The sequence below is a fragment of the Fusarium venenatum genome, assembly GCF_020744135.1.
Source record: "Fusarium venenatum strain MPI-CAGE-CH-0201 chromosome Unknown EDB82scaffold_2, whole genome shotgun sequence".
NCBI lineage: Eukaryota > Fungi > Ascomycota > Sordariomycetes > Hypocreales > Nectriaceae > Fusarium > Fusarium venenatum.
The window spans coordinates 8277843-8294212 of NW_027072130.1; the positions used below are offsets into that span (position 1 = coordinate 8277843).

Sequence of the window (16370 nt, forward strand, 5' to 3'; positions counted from 1 at the left end):
CGATTGTCGTGATGGTCTCTGGGTGTGTTGACGGTGGAGAGACTGGGCGTTGCGTTCGTTGATGAAGTTGTCACACTGGGAAGGGTCGCAAAATTCGCTTTGTCGCTTAATTTGGTCCAACCCTAAGAAAAGATGCTTGTGCGTAGAGATGCCTGAGATCTGAGGCCAAACAAATCAGGGTTTCAAAGTCACGTGTTGTGACGGAAAATCTTCGGTTAGAGATGACTGGAAATAGATCGGATATTGACCAACACTCTTCAGCCTCTGTTCCAAGGTTTGCCAAGTTTAAACTCCAGTCTTTGGTGGAGATAGTCGTCAGGCCACTGTTATTACCCAATGGAGCTGTTGCTTTGCTTGCAATGGGTTCCAGGATGGTCCGATCACACTCAGTATAATACTCGAAATCTTCAGAAAAGAGGAATAATATAAACAAGCAGTTCCCCTGGCCAAAATGTGCAAAATGTCGTCTACAAATACACAGCAAGTTGACCGGTTCTGTCATCAATATCTACAGCTGCAACCTGACTTGGACTTCCCAGAGTCTGCGCTCTTAAAGACTTCTCAGGTTCAAAATGAGTTTTACGAGAGATTATTTGCGGATGGTGCTGTTCGATATGGTCCCCCTCCACGTTTTCAGCTTCGAGTGCTGAAAGAGCTCATGTCGCGAATTGAAGCTAGCATCGATGACTGGGAAGAGTATGTAAGTCATCGTCCCTGACAAGACGTCATGCAAACATATCTCATAACAGTTGCTAACATTGAGAAGGGAGTTTCTGATGACTTAATGTCTGTCCTCTCACTATTCCTCGCAAACCCATTACCTTCAGAATCAACCTCTGCTCAGCAAAAGGCCTACGTCACTTACCATCTCTCTGAACTTTGCCAAGAGGGCCATCGTGATCAAACTTCCCGTCCCCCTCACATTACCCTTCTTGAGAATCACTCTCTCATTTCGGGATCAGGGACAACTGGTCTGCGTACATGGGAAGCTGCCATCCATCTGGGATCTTATCTCTGCCAGAACAGACACATTGTCAAGGACAAACGAGTCTTAGAGCTGGGGGCCGGTACAGGGTACCTTTCCATTCTCTGCGCAAACTATCTAGATTCTCAACATGTCATCGCATCAGATGGCTCCGACGACGTGATCAACAATCTCCCCGATAACCTCTTCCTCAATGAACTTCAGGATTCCACACTTGTGACACCGATGGATGTCAAATGGGGTCACGCACTCATGGGCACCGAAGAAGAGAAATGGAATGGTGGCCGTCCTATTGATGTCGTGCTTGGCGCCGACATTACTTACGACAAGGGCGTGATAGCAGCCCTGATCGGAACTTTGATCGAGATATTCGAGCTTCACCCGCACGTGGAGGTGTTCATCTCAGCAACTCAGCGCAACGAAAAGACCTTTCAGGCATTCCTCGACCAGTGCCAAGCCAACGGGCTTTCCGTAGAGGTTCTGCAATTTGCAATTCCCAAGCGACAAGACCAACAGGGCCCATTCTACAATGACAATGTCGCTATCCACATTTGCAAGGTTTCTAAAGCCTAACCAGACTCCTGGACCGCACAACTATACGCCATACTCGTTTCATACCAGTGCAGAGCGGAAGGCAAGGATAGTGGAAGTTGGTTCAAGGGATATCTCCTCTGCATTCCAGTCGAGATGTTGGCGTCAATCGGCCAGGAGAAAGCCCATTGTCGCACCATAGATGGTCTATACAGAATGCGGCCAGTTGAAGCATCGGGAAATCCGAAAGAGCAACACAAAAAAACTCTTGATGTGAATATTCTTCACTAGAAGATACACATCACGGCTACCCGGAAAGCTGGTTGTGAATCGTCATGCCACCAGACTGACAATCGACTCAGGGTATGCGGTTGTGGCCCCGCACTTTGTGGCTGCTGTTAGCTGGTTTCGTTTCTAAAGCTTTCCGATTCGACGTATCGGAGGCTTGAGAGCTCGGAAGCAACGGACAAGCAACTGCACAGTCACGACGATGTGATTTAAGCATGTTTGTGAGAGTCACGCCATCTGCTGTCAACCATGACGATATATCGAGGCCCCTGGTTTACTTCATGGGCCCATCATTAGGTGATCTGATGCATGCAGTATCATGAACTTGTTCCAGGAACCATATCAAGCCAATCGTTCAGCATGGATACCCGGCACTTTTGACATCAACTCTACCGCCATCCAAGGGACATAAAACACCACGATGCAGCCTAGACTTTCCCAGGGGACCGCCGAGACCCAAAAGGCGAAGAACGACGGGCAGGGCTCAGCCTCCCAAGACCCCTGGAGGCTATTGGGTTTGCGTTGCGGGGAAGAACGAAGAGGGGGTTGGCTGCAGAGGCACGGTCTAGAAGTTGTCAAGCTGACGATCTGGGCTGATGATTGGTCTTTTCCCCGCTTGATGGCAACATGTGCGTATTCCCAACTGATGAGGGTGTTTCGCACAATGCGATATCCCCCTTGTGTTGGGTCAGATGAGGGTGTGGCTAGGTAGGTATGTAAACTTTGAACTCAAGCCAAGAACGTGGCACCCTTGGGACGGGCAGGCAGAGATAGCCACAGGGTCAGTGGCCGCGCTTGAATGAAGCTATGCAATTCAGTAACGATTTGGTGTTGCGGGCTGGAATGCAAGTTCAGGAACAACGCTATATAGAACGCCGATGGTCGAATTATTGCGCCGTCTTCATGTTCGTCTTGTTAGCGGGGAGTAGTGTTGGAAGACTGTGTCAATTTTGAGGCCATATCGAGGAATTGAAGGAGAGAAACTTTACACTGTGTTCTTTTGAAGTCGTTGAGTAACCGTTGGAGCTTTTGTCCAGCGAGGTTGGTTTTAGTAATAATGACGGTGGATGGATGATGGAGTAGGTGAGTTGTCTCGTAAAAAAAAGTAGGCTGACACGCAACCTCCCAAATCAAGAATACAACGTCGATGAAGTGGCGCCGTAGCACAAAACAGAAAGCTTCATCTACACCAGCGTCACTTGACCCTTCTGCCGAAACGTTGATAGAGTATCAGTCGCGTAATGGGTGAAGGAAGCTTTTCTTGCCCCAGCTCTTGAACGACGATGACATGATCCGTCGATTTACCCTAGACAACCTCCATCACGGGTAACGAATAGAAATGAAGAATTCATTCAATAACATTTCTGCTATATATGCAAAGCCGATCAGATCAGACATACTTCCGCGGGGAGGGGAAAGGAAGCTTGGATCCTTTTTTTCTTTTTGTTTCCGGCTCAACTGCATGAGGATCAACAACGCCAGCCACGCCAGCATTGAAGATCACAAGAAAGCTTAAGCTTGGGAGGGAGGTAACCAAGAGCCTCATCATCAAAGAAACAAGAACCTTTTATTTGTTGGGGATTTAATGATTCATTCGTAAGTCCCGTTGTTTTTTCGTCAATGATGTGATGTTACAGTTGGAATCATGATATGTCCCTTTTCCCACCAACCGTCTCGGCCCTTCGGTTATGCAAGCAAGTCGATCACGAAGAGAAAGCAAAAGTAAAAGAGAAACACCCCTGAAAATCAACTGACATGTTGTAATGCCATGTTTTTTTTTTTTCGTAAACAAAGGCAGAGAGAAGTATAAATTCTTGAATACTACAATATTGTGTGCGTTCGACTTCTATCCTTGTCATGTCAAATAAAGGTAAAGCTCCCTTGCTTATTTCGGGAGCGTTTTGTAGATGGGCCAGGGCTTAAGTTATTCTGATCCTTGTAAAATTCAATTTACTCTCTTCATTCCGGGGGTCTCCCAATTGTGTGTTATCATTAACCCAACAGGGGTGCGAAGGAGAGAGACAAACAAAGAGTCCACAACATGGGTACTTTTTCCAAGGACGGGGAATTGCATTACGCGTGTACATATGTTACAGCTTCTTTATTTCTCCGTAGCTATGTATGTTTATGGTAACTACCGCTACATGTCACAATCAATAACCTGGTTTGGTAGCTATCGCAAGTTCAATCAGCCCATGAATAGGTTGTGTTCGTTATCTAGAAACTTACCCGCCTGTAACCGTATCTGCTTCTGGAAGAGGAGGGGTTGCAGCCCGGGAAACAAAGAATGGAATTGGTTCGTGATTATTTATCAATAGCGCTTTTCTTTCTCTTGGACACCTTATCACCCCAGCTCAGCGGCACAGTGCAGTAGTAGTAGTGACGAGAGTAACAGCCCTGTACCAATTATACCCAGTATCTCAAAAGTGTGTACGGATAAGCAACTCCTCACCCACATTATCGTTGCCGGGATTTTCCCCAAACTACCTACTGCTTGCTACCCTTTCCATCTATGGAGTATCATGCAATTCTTGTTTTTCACCGGCTGCAGATATATCCTGCACGTGGGGTCAGGCGGTGACCCCAGCTTCAACCAAGGTCTTTTGTAGTTTGTCTGACTCTCTTGAGAGGGGACGCCAGTAGATAGGGCCCTGGTTGGGGTCTAGTTTAGAATGCCAGTGCATAATCGCCAACTGACAAAAGAGACGGCCTCAACACCAATCGCCACGGCACGATTCGTCTATACCTGCAAACTATTTGTTCTGAGTGGTTCTATTGACGACAATAACTCACCGCCAAGAATCAATATTCGTGTGTGCGTTGGTAAGCGACGTATCGTGTATGCTTCATGATATCTCTCAATTCTCTTTTTCTCGCTCAACCTCCGGACCGGGGAAGGCATCGTGAAGCCCGGAGGGTTTCCACTTACTATGGAGTTTTAACCTAGTTGCAACAAGCTATTCAAGGAAGCTTGCAAGGTCTTTGAAATCGAACTCCAAATCGGGTTTTTGTGAATGAGACATATAAAAATTTTCATGTCTCTGATGAAAAGCACTATACTTTAAGTGCGAATATGTTGTCTGATTACTTCGTACTGGAACATGGGTTAGCTGCTACTCGTCGAATCTGGGTTGAACTTGAACAGGGTACTCATAACTAAAAGGAATGTCTTGTCATTGCCGTGGATGATGGCGTGCGGAACGAACCACACAACGCTATTCTTACCTATTTCATTTTTGGAGAGTTGCCGTCTCAGTGTCTGTGGAGGAGGTCGAACAACTCAGCAGCAGCAAAGTAACCCAACCCAGTTGCAATTGATTGAACCCTGTGAGAACTTGTATTAATTCGAATGCACTGTGCTGATGGCCCCCAAAAGAAGCCAAGTCTAAAAAAAGGGCTGCGCTACGCAGATTTCACACCCTATCCCGTCACATCGCCCGCAGTTATCCACCATCAAAGCTTGTGCCCAGACCAAGACTCTGTCTCTCTCAGGCCAGGATCCTGTTAGGGTCTGTTTTTTCTAGTGCTCCAATAGAAGGCTCGGTTCAGCAAGCCTCCACTCTGGTGGCTTGAGCTAACTTTACAGATGGCAATCAAGGCACGAACTGGAACATGTTGGTCATGACTGTAGAGAGAAAGCAAAAGAGTGAGAGTAAGAGCCAAGAAAAACCATTAGAGAGAAAAGGTACAGGGGTTGGCTCTAGGGGGAGGCAAAGGTAAAACTTGTACCGGTCTACTTCCACATGTGGCTTGTTCCTGGTGCTGACTCGCTGCCAGAGACCTGGAGATTCCCCTTCATTTCCCATTTCCTTGCTACCTGGATCTCGTACTTGGTACTAGCATTACATTGCTCCAATCTTGGGTGGGAAATTCAATCCAATCTGTTATTCTGCTGACCCCTCCCGTACATCCTAGCCTAGCTTGCGTCTTGTCTATTCTGGTTGGGAGTGATCCATATCTTTATTAATGAAGCACCCCATCCACCCCCCGTATGGCATGGCACTAACTCGATCATCATAACTACGGTATTTCTTATCATCCATCGACGAGCGCTTGTTCGTATATAACTATAACATACCACGCACCCCCGTCGACCATCTTCCCCATACTCAGTCACTCATCCTTCTTCACTACCGTATATCCATCTCTTACTGTTTCAATTCGGACTGCATATCGTTGGACCTTGCAGATACCTATCTTATCCTGTCTCATCTATCATCCATACCACCCACACGTCTCCAACACCAGCTCCAGATTGGCCCTATTCAGCCTTGAGCAACCACGACGTATCATCCGACGATCGACATACAGTACCTACATCTTGGATATTACGGCTGCATTTCGATACACAAGGAATTGAGAATAATAGTCACAAGAACTATTTCTTAAAAAACCGGTCGACCCGACTTCAACTCTGCCTGGCTCGCGACAGCATTGTAAATCGCGACTCCTCATCTTCCCACATACCACATAATCGCTTCGATGGTCTCGTCATTAGACGTGAGACCCCATTTCTTCTCCGGGCACAACCGATCAACATCAGTAGCATCCACGGATATCTCTCTATCCACACCAGCTTCATATTCATCAAAGATGGCATCCGCCGGCGCGCAATCATACACCATGGCTCTCCAGAAGTACATGCTTCTCACAGAGCAACACCAAGATCTTTGCGATCGCCTCGACCAGATCCGTCCCGAATTCAGCACGTTAGGCCGCTCTCAATTCTCATCACCATCTACATCACCAACCCGATCCTCCTCATCATCTCTCTCACTACCACCATCGCCGAAGCGCCACTCCCGAAGTGGACGTCACCACTCGCGCTCCCACGCTCGCTGCAGCGGCTGGGAAAACCACAATGAACTCACAACAATCCCCGACGAGGAGACAATTTACGAAATCTCAGCAGAAGAGCAACGCCTTTCCGAAGTCAACGAGAGCATCAAGCGTACCTTGACAGAGCTTCTCAACTGCAGCAGTGTTCGCGCCGACCGCGCATTCAGAACATGGGTACAGACTCGACTCATGGAGACGGAAAAGGAACTTCGCAGTGGCCGAAGGCGCAGAAGCTCAGGCAACGAGTAAAACATGCGTATAATAATTAATCTTTCGCTGTCTTTTATTCGCTGCCATTATCATCAATCCTTTATGGATACATACACAATATGCAAGTCGTCGTGTTGAGAATGATGGCGGCGGTGGCAAAGCATGCGCCTCCACACACAACCAAACTTGGCATTAATTCTAATTATTCTTTTGGGAAATGTTTTTGCTTTGCTGCATTGGCGAAGGCGTTTCTGGGAGGATCAATTCGAGCAAAAAATAAAGCTCGGGAGGTTAAACATACATGGCTGGCTCAAGGAATCAACAACAGAATTTGGGAACATGTTGGAAAAGCGATTGGAGGTTTATCTTTTTTATTATCATCTTCTTTGTCTTCTTTTTCTTCCTCATACCCACTTACAAACTTCATTTCTTGTCTATTGTTTACATGGCACTTCCCAATGGGAAAGCCATATCTGCATATCACGGTGTCATTCCGTGGCTTTTTTTATCTCTTTCATTTACATTTCTTGAGAGCCACGCTGGAATACGAGGCGAGGAATAAACGCCACAGGTTTATTCCTCTTATCCATCATGATGAAGATCTCCCGAGAGGAGATGTTAGCGACACAGCGTCAGATATGAATACATACAATACATGTGCTTTCGCAAACATAAAACACAAGTTCCTTTTTATTCTTTCCGTGAATGTCATGTCTTAGATCCAGAGCTTATCACCTATGGTTACCAAACCAACCTCAAGAATGTAGCGACTCCAATATTAAAGACCCTATTCCAAGTTCCAGCCTCAACTCAAGATGCTTCAATGCATATCGGCCGGCCCCGCTCCTAAGAGACAAGCAAAATATTAGCATAGCCAGACAACACGCGTCGAGCCCACAAATCTTTTGGGTTGATGTGCCCCCCCTGTCTGCATCAAAACCCGTTGGGGGAAATGAAGATCATCTCTTGCACTTGGCTAACCCAGTGGAGGGAACATTTAGCTAAGCGCCTGGGCGCTTGCACACACACAAAAGCATGCCAACCCTTGTGGGAATAACGGTCTTTGATAGCGCTAGACTAAGCTCAGAAGGAGAGAGAAGAAATGTCTCTGATATGAACTACCACTACGATTTGGCTCTATCGATCACGATCGGGGAGTTTGTTTCTTTCCTTTTGCCACCCACACCGCTGCCAAACGGAGTTTTGATTCGGTTGTTAGCAGGATCGACGTGATTTGCAGAACTACAAGGTGAAGGTGCTTGAGCGTTTCGGTGAAGTGAGGTCGGTACGTAGTATAGTAACATGACCGTCAGGGACGGTGACGTTAATGGACAAGCAGGTTTTGCGATGTCTTACAGCACGGACTGGCTTTTGGGGCGATCTATGCTACAGTATGATGCTGTAGGGTGAGCGACGACGGTTGGTTCTAGTAATATTCGTATATTGCATCACTTGCAACATAATCTCTTTGAGCTTTGACTCAATAGTTGAGAAGAAGCTCCGGCTGAGATAGTCATTGATGTATCATGAATCGTGATGTTGCGAACTCATTGCTTTGAAGTGCTCTTATGGGGGACTTCATGTCAGCGGATTGCAGGATGTATTAAGTGGTAGTAAAATACTTGAAGCCTAAGCTTATTGTACGAAAATAGTCCATTAGTAGAGAGTTGATCTAAGACATCACTAAATTTGTTTCTTGCTTCTTGTCTCATTGCGTAGTGAAGTACGCTATCACAGCCAAGTTTTGTTGGCCTTCGTAGGGCAGTGTACAACAGATAACCACCACCTTCATTCAGCCTTGACTGTCTTGAGCCAAAGTCAAGTTCTGATATCCGGCACGACTACCCTAGCGCTTCCGGGAATGGCCTCTTGTATCCGTACTGCGTCGTATGCCGGGATTGATCAACACTAAAAATGGCACGCGACTAACACCGCTGTGATGGGAGTGGCCTTCAAACACTGTCGATCCGGCGACGGGATGAGCTCCCGAAACGATAACTGAGACCATGTCTACAGCCCAACGGTGTCTCTCGTTTTTGTTTTGGCCAAGCATCATCCCAATGTGTGTGATAGGTCATCGGCGATTCATCATGATGCTATCCCCAACTGTCAAAAAAGTCAAACCTCAGAGTATTTATCTGATATGACGTAGCGGGGGGTTGCTGTACATAATTACTCTCGAGGCAAATATTGCAGTTGCACATACCCAGCACCCAGCACATCGAGATCCAGGCCGTTGGGATAACGTTGACATCTTCAAGGATCATTCTTCCAGAAGAGTAAAATCTCCAATTAGATGGTCGTATAGGAAAATATCCTTGCTGAGGTCATGTGCTTGGTTGGATATGTGTTGAACACATCCGGACATTTTGCTCCCGCCGATCTTCAAGGTACCATCATACCTCTTGGTACAACTCTTTGTGACTCAAAAGAAGAGCATCATGTTTCCACCAAAAGCGTAACAAAAAAAACTTTTTTGCTGAAATAGAGGAATATCAGGGTCCTGATTAACGTCATTTAAGCGGTTCTGGGTGCCCTTCTGACGTTTGTCGACTCCAGCTGCGGGTCAGTCTGACGTTGAGCAAAACAAGGATTCGAAGCTGGAGTTTTGGTCCACATGATGGAGGAGGCTCTGGAGGCTGAAGTCGTTTATTGCTGATTGGCGATGAGGTTTGCGACTGGTTGAGTAACCCTGTGAGAGGCGCACGGTATGGAGATCTGATGGGAGAACGCTAGGTGAGAATCGATATACCTGAAGGAGCCGGCTTCTGTCAAGCGTTTCAGGTTAAGTTGTGAGTTTGTCTAGGTCGGTAGTTGTTGAAGCTCTTCACGATGTTGCAGGTCGGTGGGCAGCCGTGTTGGAGTTGTTACAAGCATGGCGCGAGCAACATATATCCGACATGGGAATTTGAATCACCTGGAACGTGAGAATAGAGCGCGATCAAAGATTAATGGCGTTGGCTATCCTCACAGCAATTCTGCACTGATGTTCAAGTGGCCTGGGTTGATTAAAGCCATCGTGTGATTATGTAACACGCACCGCCACATGCGCCACACATAATTGCAAATGCAAATCCGTAACTTTTGGAAAGCTTCGCGACAGTGGCTGATGTTAGTTACCTCATTCCTTCCAATTCTTCAATAACGCGACTTCAAACCTAACAAGCTCCAGCCAACCTCTTTTATCAGTTTGTTGTCTGTCAAACCATCGTCGCATAGGTATTGCGGATTTATACGCCCGCCATGTCGGTTCTCTTAGAGACCAGCGCTGGTGACATTGTTATCGATCTCTTGGTCGATCATGCGCCAAAGCTATGCGAAAAGTAAGTGATACCATCAATTCCTATGCTTCAATTTACTGAATGGCTGAACTAACAGATGAGATAGCTTTCTCAAGCTTTGCAAGGTCAAATACTACAACTTCTCCCCCGTTCACTCCGTCCAAAAGAACTTCTCCTTCCAAACCGGCGATCCTCTCGGCCCTCTCTCGAAAGACTCTGATGGCGGTACTTCAATATGGGGTCACGTATCCGGCGACCCGTCCGAACGAACATTCCCAGCCTTCTTCCATCCCAAGTTGAAACACTTGGAGCGAGGAACTGTTAGCATGGCCACAGCGCCTCTCCAGTCCGACCCAGATGTTCGCGTCGCCGGCTCCCAGTTCATCATCACACTTGGCCAAGATACGGACTTTTTAGATGGCAAAGCGGCCATCTTTGGAAAGGTGGTTGAAGGCTTCGAGGCGTTGGATAAGATCAACGAGGCGATCGTGGACGAGAAGGGGCACCCGCTCATCGACCTTCGCATCAAGCATACTGTTATTCTAGACGATCCTTATGCCGACCCGCCTGGCCTAAGAGAGCCCAGCTCGAGCCCTCCTCCTACCGACCAGCAATTGAAGACAGTCCGAATCGCGGATGAGGCAGCACTACACGAAGACGATAATGTTGATGAGGAGGAGTTGGAGAGGAGGCGTCGCAATAGGGAGGCACAGGCCCAAGCTCTTACTCTGGAAATGATGGGAGATTTGCCATTTGCCGAAGTCAAGCCTCCCGAGAATGTCCTGTTCGTCTGCAAATTGAACCCTGTAACGGGGGACGAGGATCTGGAACTCATCTTTGGCCGTTTTGGCAAGATCCTGAGTTGCGAAGTCATCAGAGACCAAAAGACCGGAGACAGTTTGCAATACGCATTTATCGAATACGAGGACAAGGCATCCTGCGAAGCTGCCTACTTCAAGATGCAGGGAGTTCTGATTGATGATCGGCGCATTCACGTGGACTTTTCTCAGAGTGTTAGCAAACTGAGTGATGTCTGGCGAAAAGATACCAATAGCAAACGCAGAACAACTGCTGGCCGAGGCGGTTGGGGAGGTGTTGATGAGCTTGAGAAGCGTCGCCAGTACCGCGACGAGGGAGAAAGGGTCACAGGCGGTAACTACAGAATGGTCTACGGAGAGGAGGAAATGAAGGGCAAAGTGGATAGAAGTGGCCCCAAACAAGAAAAGGACGATATTCCTCCACCAAGACCTCAAGGTAATGGAGAACCATCACGACAACGAAGCAGGAGTCGAAGTCCACAACCAAGTGACCGAAGTCGGGATCGTTACCACAAGCCAAGAGACGATCGCCGAGGGGATAGAAGAGACAGGGACCGTCGTGATCAAGATAGAAACCGATACCGGGACCGCGATCATCGAGACCGAGGCAGAGAGAAGGATCGATACGGACGGGATGACTATGACCGTAGGTCTAGAAGATAAGGAATGTGGTGGATTGCGAAACGGAATACAGCAGTGCAACGCCCACAGAAGTGGTACTGCTCAGCGTAAAACCTTTGACGGCAAGCGTTCCGACTTCCTCAGTCTGAATGCGCCAACTAATTTCATATACACTGCATTGTGTGGCATTACACGAGCATAAAATACCCTGACAACACGAGTCTGACAGTTGCCGCCATCAAGGCGAGAGAGTCTTTGATGTCTTTGTTTTACTTTGTGAAATGTGATCACCAACTTCTTTTACATCTCACCTCCGGTCCTTTAACGGAAGATCTTTAACTCCTACAAGCAACGGGAGACAATGTGGACTGTTAAGCCGAGCACTCACTGAGCACCATTTGCGCATGAGCGACGTTTCCGGATTATCTGACCGACAAGCACTCATGTTTGGAGGTGAGCGGAGAGGATCTGCCTCCCGCTGTTGAGCGACCTCAAGTGTTGTTCTGGATGAGATCTCCAGGTCTACTCCACCTCTTGACTGTCATGGCATCGCTTACCGGCGGCATCCCTACGTTTCCCAATGCTTGAGATGTTGTCATACCTGACAGCTCTCTTCGAGACGTTCAACAGATCACAGTCCTGGCGGAGGTAATCCACTCTCGTCAACAGGGGCTAGATATTGCAAGTTGGCACGCCACAGCATGTTTGGCTCTACGTCCGAATAATGTATTTTGTACGAGCTAGTTACCCCTCTGGCTATTCGGACACAAAACACTCTGTAACTGATGTCTATCTATGGATCAAAAATCCGTCATGCTCGGCTATGGTTACTGCTCCTGTTATGTCGCCAGAGACATCGGCGGACACAGCTTCAAGCAAGGCACCTGGGGGTGAGACCGCCATGTTCTTACCACATCAAGAGCTAATGTACTGCCCCGAGCAGGGTGTGTGGCGGTCGAGCTTTGGGTCAATCGACAAGCGTCAAGCCCTGAGCCTTGTCACCTGAGAGCTGTCTTAGTCGGCAACGAGTCTGTAGATGAGTCTGGGCTGACGGACGCGGCTGTCGACCAGGGTATGTCGATTGAAACCAATACAGCCGTTTCAGATCGCTACTAAGGCTCGGCACTGGCATTGACGGACAAGAACTATTGGTCACGCCACATCAGTGCGTGCTCAGATTCTCAATCTCACAAATGACTGGCCTCGAAGACCATGATTGAACTGGAAGCAATTTGTCTCTGGCTGTTGCATCATTGTACCTTTGGTGATACCTGTGTCTGGGACTGACTCGCTACATTCCCAAGGCAGCAAGGAGTTGAGGCTTGCTTGCTCAACCTGAATTCTGTGCATGTAGTGACGCCAAAACTATTGCCACAAGCATGGCCACTTTGAGGCTAGAGCCTTCGAGATGTACAACTGTGAACCTCCGAAGACCCTGTCGAGGATGTTTACTGCATGGCGTGGGCTTGACTGCGATTTCAGTCTCTAGCGGGAAGCGACATGGAATCCACCAAGACCGAGTGGCCTTGTGATGTTCCTTCTGTGGATAAGGATTCGGTTTCAGATCCTTCTTTGCATGTATTATAACTCCCGGATCTTCAAATCGAGCTCCCCTGCGGATCGTTACAGGCCCGCCATGCTATCACGGGCATAGCGCTCTAGCTGAAGAGCGTTTTGGTCAGCCAAAACCTTTGCCCGTGATTCCATGCGTCACAAGAGAGCGAACCCCCTGGACCTACCGACCAATTACGTGTGCGTGTGGGAAACACAAACGGGACGCTGCATCCTCACGGGTCACACCCCGAGATGACAGTCCGGTAACAAGCATGTCCATTCGGGATGCACTGAAGAAATCTTCCGCCTGGAGTCTGCGCTTGCTGTACCAGCAAGGACGTCTCTCAACCTGGGGACGGAGTGTTTTCTCACATGCTGTGGGGTAACGGTATAGCACGAGGCAAAACGGAGAGAAAAAAAGCAGAAGAGAAAAGAGCCTGCTTGACTAGGCTAGTATTCTCGCTGTATGCATCCGGGTAGAAGATGGAGGTTCAACACGATAGCTGGTTGATTCTGGACGCGAGAAGGTCTGTCATGGAACCAATTGAAACAAGCCCGACTCAAAAAGACGGCTGCGTGGCTCAAATACACAATGAAACATCTCGAAGAATGCCCAAGGTTTATCAGCAAGTCAGATTTCTCGCACAAGACTCGTTCAGTGAACTCAAGGCCGAGCTATTGACAAGTGAGTCCTTTGTCTGGAATTGAAGTAGTCTGATTGCTTGTCAGATACCTGGACAACGCCTTTAGCTAAAGTATGTTCTCGAAGAGAATTATAGGTGCCTTTTCAGGGGATATCATACTAGAGGGTTTGTGCATGCAAGGCATACATATGCCACGCGAGCGGGCAAAGGGCGATATCTCCCCAATTGTTAGCGATGTCTTGCATTCAAAGATCGGTTCTCCTGTGGCGTTGCTACCAAATCTTGCTTATCGATGTGCCGTCAGGGATGTCTTTTCTTGAACCCAAGTCAATGGAGGTTGCTCCTATCGGCTTTGATGGCTTCTGCGTCATGGGACATGGGCCAATATCTTTCTGCAATATTCGCTCTTGGCCGTTTTCAATACGGGCAGCCGGGCTTTAGTCTCGTTCTATATTTACACTCGCACCAATTGCACCGTATAGCCGTGCCCAATATGGAGAGGGCTATCCTCCCTTGCGTCTCGGTTCTGCATATTGAAAGCGCCTCAGCAAACGGCGGCTGAGGTTGTTCTGCAGACTTCAGGAAAAGTTCTGTCGTTCCAGCCTTCTGCACGACTAGGAATAAGCGGTTGCTCTTCCGGTCAAGCTATGTCTGTTTTCTATGTGGATTAAGTATTGCATATCCTCATCTGAATGGCCCAATTCATTGTGCCTGCATCATGTACAAACAGTCAATCTGCACATGTAGTGGGTCACCAAGAAAGAAGCAAGTATATTACATGTTCAAGGTTAATCGAAAGAAGCAGAATTCATTAACCGACTTGGAAAGTATGTCAGTGGCTCAATGACTAGAACATCGCTCTAACGTTGTACATAGCCGGTCAGATTTCATATGCTTCAGCCCCGCCTGCAAGTTTGTAGGGATGCCGACATTATTGAGAGCTTGCTCAATCACGTTTTGAAGCAGATGTTTGTCTGCTGACGATACGTTCATGAGATCGTTGTCAATCTAGTTAGACATTGCCGCTCACACCGACAAGGAAGGGCCTGGTAAGCACGCCACGACCTAGGAACCGGGGATACTACTTTCATGGAGGTATTGTTAATTAACAACATGGGTTGGAGATCCAAGACATATTCAGACAAGACATGACAAGGGACGAGGCCCAGATCTTTAACCTCAAAACTTTTTGTGCACGGAGCACTAGACTAAGTTTTCTGCTCTGTCAACACACCCGTTACGCAACATGATACAAGCGACGAATTTACAGCATCTATTGACGAGAGACTTTGCACCATGTCACAGCCGAAGAGAATCCCTGCGCCACTACTTTGACGAAGGATGCATGACTAGTAAGCCAAGAAGCATCGCAATTGGACTTGTTGTTCCATTGCAGGGCCTGGTCTTGCCCACCACGGGCTTGCATCTAATTACGCTCAAGATATATCCGTTTGTTTAATTTGCGGCCCTAGGCGGCCTCGCCTTTGCCTGTTGTTTGAGTGCTTCCTTTTTCCAAGACAGGAACAAGAGCCGGCTGGCAAACAATGAACATGTTAACAATCGGCTCTTGCGACGCCCATGGTTGAGGAGAGGCACAAACTTGTTTGCCGACCGAAGTCTCGCTTCAAGTCTGGGGTGGTATGGCAGAGCGAATGCAACCTCACCTGTATACTTCTAGTGGTCAGGACCATTGGCAAAGTATGCCGTGTCCCAACATCAACCAGCCCAGTCAGTACAGACGTTTCTCGTCGGTGCTCGTTTCGGATTCGAATTGGTCTTGGTTCAACAACTCAATCTGCATATCTGAATACGATCTGGGAAAGCCTTAAACCGATCGAAAAGATCTGGGTTTCCTGTTCGGGATTGATACCCGTTTGTCACATATGGTCGACGTAGAGGTCATGGTGGAGAGCATGGACACTCCTGCTAATGATGCAGACACCCTGCAATAGCCTGCCGCCGCCCACCTTCGCATAACTGGGGTTTCCCAGCCATACATTGCTGGGGATCATCATGGAGCACCTTGAAAGGCTTTCTGAAAGTTGGCATCTGTTGTACGAGGGGTCTACTCTCATCAGGAATGACCACCGGAGTACCTCGATCAACACTCCAGTGGGACTTGTGTGTGTTGCAAAAATTAGGGCCGTTTATTGGAGGAAGACAAGCTCTGGGCTATGCTTGGGCAAGCAAACAGATACAAGTGGTCATGCCAGGAGCGGTATAAGTCAGTCGTACGGAATATAACAAGATGCCACGGCTGCAGATATTTGGACTCTGGATCTCTTCTTTTTTCTTCTGGTCTTTGTCGATATTTGTTCTGCTTAAGCAACCCACGTCTTGTCACTCTGAAGTTGATAAGAACCGGTAATCATAATATTTGAACTCAACTATCAGACGAATAGACATCAACCACCTCACCATCCATAATCGGATAGATCCTTTCTCTTACCGAGTGTCCCGACGGACGATTGCTTGATATCGGGAACGGCTGTCAAGGCGCAGGCTTTGTACTTGGACGCCAGCGGTGGAAGACTTTGTTCAGAGTACTATTAGGGTGATAGACTCTGACTTGAGGAAGGAGTTTGTTTGTCTTGATGAG

At 47.8% G+C, this 16370-nt stretch overlaps 3 protein-coding genes across 3 annotated transcripts; all 3 read left to right on the forward strand.

The window, feature by feature from the left end:
• Positions 1-460: 460 nt before the first annotated feature.
• EDB82DRAFT_525568 (putative methyltransferase-domain-containing protein) lies at positions 461-1558 on the forward strand (the record flags this gene model as incomplete). The annotated part of the gene is made up of 2 exons (XM_025736245.1): positions 461-700; positions 767-1558. The coding sequence occupies 2 exons, from the start codon at positions 461-463 to the stop codon at positions 1556-1558; spliced, it is 1032 nt and encodes a 343-aa protein (XP_025586871.1).
• Positions 1559-6427: 4869 nt separating this feature from the next.
• Positions 6428-6892, forward strand: EDB82DRAFT_476227 (uncharacterized protein; the record flags this gene model as incomplete). Its single annotated transcript, XM_025736246.2, has 1 exon — positions 6428-6892. One exon carries the CDS (start codon positions 6428-6430, stop codon positions 6890-6892), a length of 465 nt encoding a protein of 154 aa, XP_025586872.2.
• Positions 6893-9960: 3068 nt separating this feature from the next.
• EDB82DRAFT_196745 (RNA binding protein) lies at positions 9961-11956 on the forward strand. Its single transcript, XM_025736247.2, has 2 exons — positions 9961-10176; positions 10241-11956. Exons 1-2 carry the CDS (start codon positions 10097-10099, stop codon positions 11613-11615), a joined length of 1455 nt encoding a protein of 484 aa, XP_025586873.1. The 5' UTR covers positions 9961-10096; the 3' UTR covers positions 11616-11956.
• Positions 11957-16370: the final 4414 nt, after the last annotated feature.

Coding starts and splice junctions, on each gene's coding strand:
- EDB82DRAFT_196745 (XM_025736247.2), top strand. CDS start 10,097: ATGTCGGTTCTCTTAGAGACCAGCGCTGGTGACATTGTTATCGATCTC. Junction 10,177..10,240: donor GCGCCAAAGCTATGCGAAAA/GTAAGTGATACC, acceptor CAGATGAGATAG/CTTTCTCAAGCTTTGCAAGG.